Genomic DNA, 13,787 nt, shown 5'->3' on the forward strand with positions numbered 1-13,787 from the left:
TTAAATCGTCTCATCTTTTAGATACTGATATATGATCATTAACTAAAAAAATAAACCTCAAAATTCTGATACATGACTGACAGTTGACTTAAAAAGTGAAAAATGAAATTCCCATCTCTTGGCTAGAACTGGAAGATTAATATCCATGAAAAGAAAAGTAATAAAGAGACAGAAGTATTGCTACCACAGTATTTGTTTAAGTTGGTCATAAACAGCATTACAACCAAGAGAAAGTTGTTAGTATTAAAAAACTGAGAGTTTTCTACATTTGAAAATGAGCATGAGTTAAAATACTGGGTTCACAGGACAACAGAGGTACATCAAAGAGCCTCTGGTCCTAAATACTTTCTCTTTCTTAAGCAATGAAATATTTATCATTGGTCTTAAAGGGGAGCTTAACTGAGTTGCTATGAATTATTTAAAAACCCCAAAATACCTTCTGTTGCTTTTATAGAAGCTTGATTTACAAGTTGAAAAATCAAACTGACAGTCTAGTCTCTTGTACTAATACCCAACATTTAAAAATGCTCTAGGCATTATAAATATATCTTTCATGAATATAGCTTCAACAGTTCTAAAAATAGCCTTTAGGAGGAAAAAAAATAAAAAACCTCTTTCAAGCCATTGTTTTATACATAACAGCAGGAAACCAAACAGAATGTCAAAGCCAAAGTGATTAACACACCCAGTAATAAACATGAACAGTCAGTATGAAATCTTACTCAAATATGGTTTTTGACGTTAGCTCGGGGTCTATGATTTAGCCCCATGTCTGTGGCCAGAGATGATTACAGGGCACCCATATTCAGAAAGTAACTCCAGGACCACAAAGCTAAAATCTGCCTTTTGGATGACGTGTTAACAGACCCATTCAGGACTGGCCCTGGGGGCCAGATATTACTGTCTAGCACCCTAAGAGTTTCCCCAGGCTCTACTCTGACCCCAAATATGCCACTGCACAGAGCAGTTTCCATACCACTACTCACTGGTGAAGTCCAGGTTGCCCCCAATGGCCGAAAGCTAAGCTGACAAACACCAGTAACCTTGGATATAGAGAACTAACACCAGAACATGAAAAGGCACCTCACAGTTTGATGCCAGGTATTTTATTGGTTTCAGTATGGATTTAGCACTCTCAATAAAGCCTGTCCCATCTTTCCAAATATCAGAACTTATAGGACCAAAATATTCTGTGGTCTGTGGCCTTGTATGTTCAAGTGCAACATCAAGTGTATGGTCAAGTGTATGTTCCATCGTCTATGGAAATAATAACCTACTTTTTATGAATATTCTGACCTCACTACCCGTTAAACTCCAAATAAATCTTATGATCTGCAGACAGTCTAGTTTTTAATAATTCAATATGGAATCATCTCAATTGGTTTCATAATAAATGAGAGTCTAAATTCATGGTATGGTGGACAGAAAGCTAAAATGGGAAGAAATTCCTGAAAAAGTGAAGGTATAGTCTAAAGGGATCTTATTCCTGATTTTCTAACAAAAAAACAAATTATCAAGGCCAAATTCCTGCTGAGGCTGGGAGAACCCTTAATAAGCAGCAAAGAGGAGAAGGAAGAGAAAGGGAAAGCCACAGTTACAGTCATCAGGGTCAAAAATGACTTTCTCATCATGTTTCTTCATTTTTTATGGGTAGAGTTGGTGGGAGACTTAACAGCAGTAATACTGGCTAACTTCCCTCTACAACAAATGTAATTCACAATTCCATGTTCTTACCCTGAAAAATGCCAATTGTTCTAGGATTTAGCACATCTAATATTTCAGACCTTGGAAAATCCCAAGACATTTCTATCTAAGATATTATTTTTAAGTAGAATCTTTAAAAAAATTACAAAGAGTCATCCATGAAATGGATAGAAAGCTAAATACTTCGCAAATCAGCAACTAACTGGAAAATGTAAGAAAGACATATCTCACTTCTTACCTTGCTTTGATCTGTCCAGTAAAAGAAAAATCCCTGAGGGTCGGTCCTCAAAATAATTGGAGTGACAATAGTGGAGTCCTAGAAATGTAAGAAAATACACGTATATCAACATATGCCACTATAGAAAGCCTTACCTGTGAATTACTTAAGTTATAATTGTTAAGTTTCTCCAAGATCATCAATTATTAATAAAACTAATAAAAAATTAAACATGACATCTTTAACATCATAGGATTGCTAATTACATAACTGAGGTACTTTACTAATAATTAGAATATTGGGACATTACTTATAAAGGAAAAGGCCAGTGATGCATGTATTTATTGATTAAGGCAAGTTTTTAAAGGCACTGGCATGTTTTCTAACAAAAAGCTATATTTGGTTTTCCAAATAATTTTAACACTAAACATCATTACATATTTTATATGATTAAAGTTAATTGAAATCCATGCTTCAGGATATTATTTTAAATTACATTTGCTCTATAAAATGATTTTTAATTGTACTGAAGAGAGTAAACACAGCATTTAGGTATTGCTGTTTCCAAGGTAACAGTAAATAAGGTCATCTTCTATATGTTCGGAAGGCTATACACAAAACTGTTATAAATTTAAATTTCACACAATAAAATAAAACATCATAGACAGTCTTCTTAGTTTAAAGCATGCATATTATAAAGCAAAAACTGCCTGTATTGTAATTACAATATTAAACATTTCTAAAATATGTGTTCTTTTCTTTTGGCAATTTTCAGAAAGGCATACCATCTGCACAAAGAAACACATGTCACTGGATATGGATTTTTATACTGAAATACTGGGATCTTTGCAGGAATTGCATTTTTTAAAGAGACATAAATAAAACCAGTTTATTTCAACTTTTTCATACACATTGTAACTCTGGTGTGTCATATCCTCTATCTGATTAAAAAGATTTGTAATAAATTTAGAACTTGCAGAGATAATTTTGGAATTTGGGATTGTCTTCCTGATGGGTAGAGCAAATCTAAGGCTTTTGTACACATGGTAAGTTTTATTATAAGAGCCAGGTTCTGGAGGCCAACCCCTCGGGCTCAAATCTCTGCCTGTCCCCTCCCGTGCCTCATTCTGCACAACCACAACTGGAAAAAAAAAGAGATAATAATCATACCTCCGTCAGAGTTTTTTGTGAGAATTAAACAGGATAATTTGGGTAAAGCACTTGGATCAATTCTTGGCACATAAAAATGTTCATTATTATTATAGTGGATTATGTTTAAAACCTGATTTATTAAAATATTAAATGAAAGTTTATCATGGCATTCTTTTTTTATTGTGTTAAGTATATATAACATAAAACTTACCATTTTTAAGTGTAAAGTTCAGGGGCATTAAGTACTTTCACATTGCTGTGCAACCATGACCACCATCCATCCTCATCTTCCCAAACTGAAACTTCACACTCATTAAACACTAACTCACCATTCCCTCCTCCCCCTAGGCCTTGACAATCACCATTCTATTTTCTATATCTATGAATTGACTACTTTTTGGTACCTTATATAAATAGAATCATACAGTATTTTTCCTTTTGTATCTGGTTGATTTCACTCAGCATAATCTGTTCAAGGTTCATCCATGTTATAGTAGGTATCAAAATTTCCTTCCTTTTTAAGACTGAATAATACTCAATTATATGTCTGTATCATTTAGTTTATCCATTCATTCACTGATGGACATTTGGGTTGTTTCTTTCCACCTTCTGGCTGTTGCGAACAACGCTGCTATGAACATAGGCCTACAAATATCTGTTTGCATCCCTGCTTTCAATTCTTTTCCATATATACCCAGAAGTGAAATAACTGGATCATATGATAGTTCTATATTTAATTTTTTGAGCAACTGCCTTGCTGTTTTATCCTGATAGTCTTAAGATTCATTCTTAACATGCAGTCTGAAAATATCTTTTACAAGGCTTGTGCTGTTACATAGAGCTTCAGCTGGAATTTTTAAATTCCAAAATTACTTTTAAATGTTAAAAAAAAAAAGACACTTGGAAACAAATTTGATATTATAATGGAAGAATAATTTTTAAAATATCTGAAGCTTCTCCTATGAGATTACATGCATAGAAGTTCAGAGTAATATTTCCAGTAAATCATAGCAATATTTTCAGTTCTGTTTCATCACCTACTCTTCCAGAGTTGGGTGAAATAAAAGTTTCCAATAGGCTTCACAGAACACACATCCCAATTTCCAGGTAAATTTGGAATTAACCTGTAGGTGTAACTTACCATTTTCACATCAGTTCCTTTTCTAATCAGAGTGTCTGACAAGAGTACCTGATAAGATTCTAATCAAAATCTTAGTGACAATTCACTGCAAGGATCCCAGACAATAAAATATTTAAAGTTAGCAGAGCAAAACAGCTCAAATTTATATGTTGGAACATTGTGTTAGGCTGCCTCGTTGTTTCGGATACTGCTTTTTCTAGCTTATTCCTTTTCCTCCTTCAAAATTAAAGCTCCTTTGTTCAGTATTTTCTTGACCCACTCTTCCGGCCACAGTTCCTCTACTAAATGATCATTTATCGCGGCTCCCTGCCTGCTTCCTCCATAATCACCTTTGACATTCCAAGATCAGCTGGAACTTGGCATTCTTGCCATGCAAGGCAGGGTTTGACCCAGAAATACATGAATATCCATTTTCAACTCCACCTCCTTTTTTCACACCTCTCACATAGCTGCAAGTGCCAATATTCTCCCCCTGCTCAACCCAGATCTCAAGTATTCTTAATTGTCAGAATATATGCTGTAGTTTGAAGTTTGAAATATACAGCCATCCTTCATTTCCAAGGCAACTGCAGCATTTTACTGCAGAATAATGGAGGTAACTCTCAGATGGTCTATGTTTTATTCTTTCTCCCTCCATCAATATCCGCAAGATGTGTATTCCATAAGAAGGTGGTTTTCAAACTTTTGGGTGCATCAGATTTACAAGGAGTACTGGTTAAAATGCAGACTACTGAGCCCTTTCTCTGGAGCTTCTCACTTAGGAGATCTGGAATAGAGTCTGAGAATCTGCATTTCTACTTAATTTTCAGTGATGCTGCTGCTACTGGTCCAGGAACCAGACTCAGATCCACTGACACAGGCCTACAATGGGTGAGGCTTTGAATCAGGAATACAATGATGTAAATGCCCAGGAGCACCAGTGAGCTTGAAATGTAGACATCCCTGTGTCTTCTAAGTACATGGCTTCTAACTAGGAATTCAACTTTAATTTGCTTATTTAAAGTTATAAGGTATTTTTTCCAATAAACATCTACCTTGAAAAGAAGAACACTAATAAACATACCTGTTTTAAGTTAGTAATTGTGGATAATGTACAGTAAATCTCTATTTACCCCTCTTTCGTTGACAGAAACCATTTTACTCTCATCCCATCTTATCAAAAATGAAGACTAATATAATGATATAAGAAGCTGCTGTTCTACAATTTACATGAATCTCCAAAAAGATTTTAGGTTAAATAAAGGACAGTCAAGGAACAAAGTAAAGGGACTTTTTAAAACCTCAACATCCAAAAGAATGAGAGATATTTCAGTAAGAAAAAGAGTCACTGCAATCAATATTAAAATTACAAAGTCCTATAACTTCTTTATTATGATTTGTGCATCAATGTGCTGATATAAATCAATAACATATACTAATGCAATGTTATATGATAATTACATCTCAAAAAAAAGATGAAATGTGAAAATAAATGAATCACTATAAAACAAATTATATACCCTGGAGTATAACCTATAAAAATATTGAATCAATATGCTGTACACCCAAAACTAATAATAATAAGGCAACTATACTTTAATAATAAATAAATAAACAAAATGTCCTAAAGAAACTGGGAGGAAATGACAAAACAGTCCAAACTCCCTCCCAATACCAGAATATTCTTTACAGAACTCCCTGACCAAATAATAATAGACACATCCTAAATGTTTGGTCTGAGCCAATCACTGCAATATGAACTCGAAATGGAATTTCTCCTTTGATATTTATAATATTTTAAGAGGTAGACACTTATCCCGATTTTACATATAAATAGACTAAGGCTTAGCTTAAATAACTAGGTCCAAGGAAACCTAGCTAAGCTAGTAAGGGAAGCACTGGAATTAAGCCTCAAGGGCAGACTCTACACCAAGGTCACTCAACAGTTTCATTACTGATCTGCTAAATTAGGGCTTTTTTCGACATTTGTTTTCCTAATCATCTTCCATGAAATGTTAATATCACAGATATTCTGTATATCTATTTATATGCTGTATGTATTCTGTGCTTTATATAAAATAAAAAGTAAAGAATAAGAAGACTTTTTGTCCCTCAAGAACCATTTTTCATTTGTTTGGAGATGATCTGGCCCCAACTGAGATGGCAACGCTGTCCCCCTGCACTACTGAATATGGGCTCACCCGAGACCACGGAGCGCTTGAAATGTGGCGAGTTGGCTAAGATGTGCTATAAGATTTGAAAGACTGACAATGAAAACAAGAATGTAAAGTAGTTCATGAATAATTGTTTATATTAATTACATATGTAAATAAATATATCGGGTTAAACAAACTATATTGTTAAAATTAATTCCAGGGGCTTCCCTGGTGTTGCAGTGGTTGAGAGTCCGCCTGCCGATGCAGGGAACACGGGTTCGTGCCCTGGTCCGGGAAGATCCCACGTGCCGCGGAGCGGCTGGGCCCGTGAGCCATGGCCGCTGAGCCTGCGCGTCCGGAGCCTGTGCTCCGCAACGGGAGAGGCCACAACAGTGAGAGGCCCACGTATCGCAAAAAAAAAAAAAATTAATTCCACCTGTTTTTTTTTTTTTTTTTTACTTTATTAATGTGGCTACTAAAAAATTTTAAATTTCCAGTGTGGCTCATTTTATATTTCTACTGGGCAGTGGAGCTCTAAATCTTCATGAGAAAATAAGTTTTCTCCTTAACAGGGAAATCTTTTTCACAAAGCAAACTTGGTCAGATAATGCCAGCTAGAAAATTTGGGGATTTTTTTCCATATATGCAGCTACCATTTAGTTTTAACACCTAATTATTGGGTTGGCCAAAATGTTCATTTGGGTTTTTCCAAATGAACTTTTCAGCCAACCCAATTATACAAAATAAATCTAGTTGCTTCTCTAAGTATCAATTCTTCAAGTATTTGAATAGAGCCAATACGTTGCTGCCCTCTGAGTTCTACTTTACCGGGTTCAGGTTAGTAATGAGCTAAATTGTGCCCCACCCCAAAATCCGTATGTTCAAGTCCCACCCAGTGCTTCAAACTGCAACCCTATATGGTTAACAATGTTTACATAGGCGATTAAATTAAAAGGAGGTCATTAAGGGTGGGCCCTAATTCAATAGGATTGGTGTCCTTATAAAAAGAAGAAATCTGGACACAGACACATACAGAAGGAAGATGATGTGACAACACAGGGAGGCCAGCCACCTACAAGCTATGGAGAGAGGCCTGGAACAGATCAGGGTCTTCAGAAGGAACCAACTCCACTAACACCTTGATTTCAGACCTGCGGCCTCCAAAACTGTGAGAAAACACATTTTTGTTGTTTAAGACTCTCAGTCTGTGCTACTTTGTTATGGACACCCTATAAAACTGATACAAGCTATAACCCATTAAGGCTAATGTCGAGGACCGGCTCACAGACCCACAGACCCACAGCCCACACGTTGGTGCCACTGTCAGAAAGTCTACTGGCCTAGACTGACCACAATTCTGACTCCACAGTGATTTCGTGTCCTCATGTTGTTAAACAGAAAACACACATGGCTAGAGATGTGCACTTCTCAACTAATCAATGTTACAGAGTCAACAAGGGAAAAAAACCAGCCATGCTCCACAGGGATTGCCCAAGACTTGCCTCAGAAAGCAGCAGAGCCAAAGACGGCAAACACATACACAAACAGCTATGTAAGGAAAAAAAATTCCAAGTGTACCAGAAAATCAGATGTGATGCCAACAAACGTCAGCGATGCAGCCCTGACTATGAAACACACACACACACACATACACACACACACACACACACACACACACACACACTAAAGGCAGTCTTGGATGATGGATTGTGAGATTAAGATCAGTGAAGTAAATGTTCTATGTGCATCAGCATGGAAGAGGATTTTCTTCCCAGGGCCTGTCCAGTCTGAAATTTCCCCGAGGAAAGGAAAGCAGAGGAGGGAAGAAGGTCCAGGGTGGAGGATGCAAAACAGTGGAGAGAAGTACCATTAAAAAGTTGCCTTTTACTGACAGGTATACAAATCTCTTTTAACAAAATACAGCAAAAAGTTGGAAGCATGCTCCTTCAAACACCATGCAAGATACTGCAGGCCTATACTAGGGATTCAAATGAAAGTCCAGATCCCCCATCATACAAGGTGCTCAATGTTTAGTGGGGGCATCAGATGAGTAAACCAATCATTTCAGGAAGCTAGAGGTCTGGTGGGCTGTGGTTTTAATATACATTTCCCTGATGACTAATGACTAATGTTGTTGAACATCTTTTCATGTCCCTACTGGCCGTGTGTGTGTGCGCATGCGTGCACACACAGGGGCCCAGTACTTTTTAAAATCAGTTAAGATTTAAATCAGTGGTTTACATTTTAATCAGTGGTTCTGGACCAGGGTCAGTTTTTCACCCCAGGGAAATGTTGACAATGTCCAGAAACAATTTTGGTTGTTACACTGGGGATTTTGTTACTGGAATCTAGTAGATAGTCAGGGATGCTGCTAAACATTCTGCAATGCACCGGCCAAACCCCATAACAAAGAATTGTCTGGCCCCAAATGTCCATAGTACTGAGGTTCAGAAACACAGCTTTAATGGCTTCCTACTGACTTCATGATAAAATTTTTCAGTGGCCTAAGTAGCATATATGCACCCCTTGCCATCCCACCTCATTATCTGAGCCACCAAGTGCCCCATTTGCTTATTCTTCCCTGTCCTTCAAAGTCCCATATGCCTTCCCTCCTTGGGATGCCCACATGTCCTGTACGTTTGACCTAATACACTCCCCATCCTCATGTTGGCTTAAGTCCTACTTATAACTCAGGTCTTTCCTTAAACAGAACTTCTCCATGAAAACCTTCCAAACTTCTTATACTCACTTGTACTTTTTTCCGTAGTACTTTTCACAATTATAGTAACATCATTTACCTCTCTTTGTTGAGCATCTATCTCCCCCAGCAGAGCACCAACTCCATGAGGGCAGGAACCAAATCATTTACCATTGTAAATCCACAACACTAGCAAAATGTCCAGCTTATAAGAGGCATCAATACAAATTTAAAGTATGAACACTGAATGGGTAGATGGAAGGAAACTGCAGAAAAAGAATCAAGGTAGATTCTGAAAAGTATCAATTGGGCTAGCACCCAACACGTTGCCAGAAGCTGTGGCAAGAGAAATTTCAAAGCAATGGCAAAGGCAGAATAAGGCTTTGGAGGGCAGAGAAGGAGTGAGTGGGATGTTAGGAGAGGAGAAGGTGGGTAGAAGCTGCATGTTCCTTGTGGAGGGAAGGATGAGGAAAAGAGGGCAGTAACTGTAGGAGGAAGGTGGGGTGGGCGACATTGTGCTGGATTCTATGTTGGCATTTGTATGACTAAAAAGCATATTTCTATGTTCTTAGAAGAGCCTCAACATAAGGGAATCTTTCACAGATACTGTCAAAGGGGAGGATAATTATGAATCCAGAATCCAAACAAACCAGGAGGCATGGGCTCCAGGACATAGAGCTTTCCCAGGGACAGGAGGGAAGGTGGGACCATAGAGGTGGCCCAAGTATATTGAAATAGGAGCGGGGAAGGGAGGATGTCAATGATATTGTCCCAGTAACTTCCATTCCCTCTATACAGAAGAAATAGTGTAGGCAGAATTTTTATTATAAATAATATTTTTTAAACTATATGTCTTTAATATTTTTCTCATTTTGGCAATAAAGCTCACGTATCCATTTTTCTCCTTGTGAATCATTATCCAGATAGAGAGGATGTTTTCACACCCGTCAGTCTTTTGCTCTGTCATTCCCAACACTTCTGAATTTCTTTAAGGGCAATTTTCCTTGCAAAATATCGGTATATGTGTATCTTTTCCAGAAAACAGAAGCCACTTGTAACATTCAGAATAAGAGATGTAAATACATTAAGCATCACAATTTTCAACCAATATCGAATCACAATTGATTACACACTCAACCTTAAGCCATATTTAGCACTTACGGGAAATCCGTGCTAATGACAGCAATCAGCTCTGTATTGACAATAAATAGTTTGCTTCTTGAGCTCACATGGAGAAACCAAAGTTAAGAAGGTCACAGGGTCCCTCAGACTCTGGGAGATGTCAGATGGAATGGAAGGATGGAGGGCAGGGCTTTCTAACCAATGCCACACACAGTGTGTCATGCAGGTGTCTTGGGAGCATGACCACCCTCCCTCATGACTGCACACTCCCCCTTCCCATGAACCCACTGTGACCCAGAAACACACCAGATCATTCCTTCATTCCACAAAGATTCCCTGAGCACCAACTCAGTGCCAGGCCTATGCTTTGCCCTAGGGAAGAAGATAAATAACACAAAGCTACAGTCTTTGAGGAGCCCTGGTCCAGTTGTTGTATAGATGAGGCATAACCACCTCCTTCCATGCACCCTCCTGCACTGGCAATCTACATCTGGGCTCTCAATTGACAGCACCTTGAATTCCAAGCCATTCTGCCTCACGTTTGGGTGCAAGTGGCATCCTCTACACTTCCTTCATGCCCACTTTATCTTTCATCTTCCAACATCAAGGATTTCCCATAGGAAGCCATGGGACCAGTCTTAATGGGCATCCAGCAAAAGACAACATTTGCAAGTATGTTTGGAAGAGAAAAAGATGGAAAAGCACATGTAATGAGTCTTGCCAGATACGAAAGTGCCACTTATTAGATAATGAAAAAAATGACCTTTGTTTTAACACCATTCCTGACTATCTTTCCGTGAGCATGTTTTACAGTGACTGACTGATGTTGAACATTTGTAGACTAGACTGTGCCCTGGTCTTTGTGCCTCAAAGCAGAAATTAAGTTTTCCTATGTTCCTACATCCTACATTGTGGAACAAAAATGGGCTTTGTATACACATCATAAAAATAGCTGTTTTTGAAGACACTCGCAAAGAGGAAGGCATTTGTAGGGTTCTAAGCCTCATTTGTACGAATCCTAAAATCAGGGGGATTCTTTGGAAAAGTCAATGAATCTCTTTCAACTGGTAATCATTTAGATTCGATTAAAAGCCTTTTGTTACCACTGTTTGGGGATATCATGGTAGACTGGAAAAGGTCCTGAATTTAACCAGAAGACCTAGCTTTAAACCTGACTTTGGCTCTAGTTGTGTGCCTTGGGCAACTCACCACACACAAGCCCCAGTGTGCTTCTATGTAAGATGGGAATAATAACATCTGGCCTTTTCCTAGCACTCGAGGTGGTCTTGAAGACTGAAGGGGCATGACTGTAAATAAATAAGAGTGGTTTATAAATATCAGGGCCTGTTATTAGGACTCACTCTCAGTATTGAACTTGAGAGGCAGCATTATAGCAAAACTCCATTTTACTCAACTGTAATATTGAAGGAGAAAATTACATAGGATGTGTGGGTGGTTATTGCACATTAAAACTGAAATTCATGGAATCCTAGAACCATAAAAGGCCGTATTGGGTAGGGGTTAATGAAGAAAACAAAAACCTCTCTGGAAACTTTGAACATAAAGGAGTTTAATTACAGGTACTTGACAGTATCACTAGAAGGACTGGAGACATAGGCTTCAGGTTGAGCCTCTGTGAATGACCCCAGAACATGATACACTGACCCTTGAGAACAGCTGTTGCCTCCACCACATTCAGAAAGGTGAGAGAGAAATCAACGGAGGAACTGCTAGGGTCAAACACAAGCCAGCTTAGCTGAAGACAAAGGAAGAGTAATCTGAGACAGGGAGCAGCCACTGTCGCCACTGCCTCTTTATAACCAAACACAGAAGAACGACTAAAGAAGATCATACTTCGTCCTTCAACATCCCACACATCTGTAGAGACAAACCAAAGAATGCAGAGAAGTGGCCTCCTTCACATATCATATAAGTGCATCTCATACTGGTGGAATGAATTTACAGCCAGAATATTAGACGCTGAGGATGGAGACTAAGTGAGACTCAACCAAACAGCAAACCTGAGAAAGCATCCCTGTCAGTATCCTTCATTTTTTTTTAATCTACGGGACCACTTGCTGACTTGCTCTGGGGTCTTCCTTTTTCAGCTTATACGGCCTCTCCTATAAAATGAATCAAATTAACTTTCCCTTACCCACTTCATAAACAAGTTCCAATGAAAGTTTGATTTTTTAACAGCAAAATAACTTCTTAATCTCCTATGTATCAATGTTATATATTAAGATCCACAGTGACTAGTTCAGGTAAAAGTGCTTTGTTAACTAATTCATTTTCCTTAAACTTGTTCACAAAACTTCATTGTGATGAAAAGAAACAAAACAGTGAGCAAGTACTGTGAACTAAAAAAGTCCTTGAAATGAAAACCATATGTAGGATGCTTTTAATTCTCTTTTAACACTAAATATGTTTTCTTATTTTATAGAATAATGTTTCTCCACTGACAATAATTTAGTTTCTTGATAAATGTATACAGATTTCGTCAATATCAATTATATCTAAGCATATACCTAAGCATTTTTTTCAGAATAAACTTAAAATAAAAATTTCCCCAAGTTGAAAATTAACATATGAAGAAAATAATAAAATCAAATATCAGAGCACAAAGAGATCAAAGGGGAAGCCAAAGACCTCTTCAAGAATCTAGCCTTCTTTATATGCTATTTCATTTAGTTTTTAACAGAAATCGATAGCTTCTTTAAAATCTCAAGTAAATCTCAGAAATATGTCCTAGTTCCTTTCCTTACTGATATACAGGGGCACTGGCACTGACTGTGGGATGGGACATGGAATAGATGGGGGAAGGGGAGCATTATGAAATCTTTCTGGGCAGATGGAATTTATGATACAGTCTGAAAAGGCTGCTTGAACCTCACATTAGCTCCAGTAACAGGAAAACTAAGGTCTTCAGTTACAAAATATTTGTTATTTAGGTGAAGACCCACAGCATTAGTCGACAATTCACAATCAATCTCATTCCATTTTCTGCCGGCACTCCTTGTTCATGATACTGTGAAACAATTCTGATAAAGAAACATTTAACTACAGTTTAACAAGTTCAATGTAAAAAAGCAAAATGTTCCTGTCCCATTTAAACAGTCATTGCACGTAAATATCATTTGAAGCTATTTACTGATATGCTAAACTTTCCTGGGAAGGATTAGAGATATGCTAATAGCCAGAGTAAATTATCCTACTGCACCATAGGTGGGAATATCAAAGTCAGGCAAGATGCGAGAGAAAAACTACTACAGAAAATTATATTCCAGAAACAGCACTCTACTAGTCTGCTCTGCTATGCCAATAACAGCCTGTAGGCACTACATTTCCTTGCTCAATTATTACCGTTTCGTTCAACTGCTTTCTCGTTTGGGGCATTTACTACACCTGCTTCACTTCCCAGGCCTTACCTTAGGCTAGATAAGGACCTAATCAAGGTCCATCTAAACCCAGGATAAGTCATTTTTGTTACTGTTGAAGAGGGTCCTAAAGCAATAATAAAAATGCTTTAGGCTTTTGTTTTCATTGAAAATAAGAAGAAAATAGCTTTCTTAGATCCAAGACAGGCAAAACCAACCTACGGAGCTGCAAGTCAGGAGA

General features: G+C 37.7%; 1 protein-coding gene across 2 annotated transcripts in view; it reads right to left on the reverse strand.

Moving 5' to 3' along the window:
• The window catches only part of PLCB1 (phospholipase C beta 1), a 692,666-nt gene that overhangs the window by 672,479 nt on the left and 6,400 nt on the right, over window positions 1-13,787 (reverse strand). For both annotated transcript variants that reach the window (XM_030872578.3, XM_060284359.2), the window contains exon 2: window positions 1,943-2,020. In XM_030872578.3, the coding sequence (XP_030728438.1) occupies window positions 1,943-2,020 (78 nt within the window). The remainder of the gene's footprint in view (window positions 1-1,942; window positions 2,021-13,787) is intronic.

Source organism: Globicephala melas, chromosome 15, assembly GCF_963455315.2.
Source record: "Globicephala melas chromosome 15, mGloMel1.2, whole genome shotgun sequence".
Taxonomy (NCBI): Eukaryota; Metazoa; Chordata; class Mammalia; order Artiodactyla; family Delphinidae; genus Globicephala; species Globicephala melas.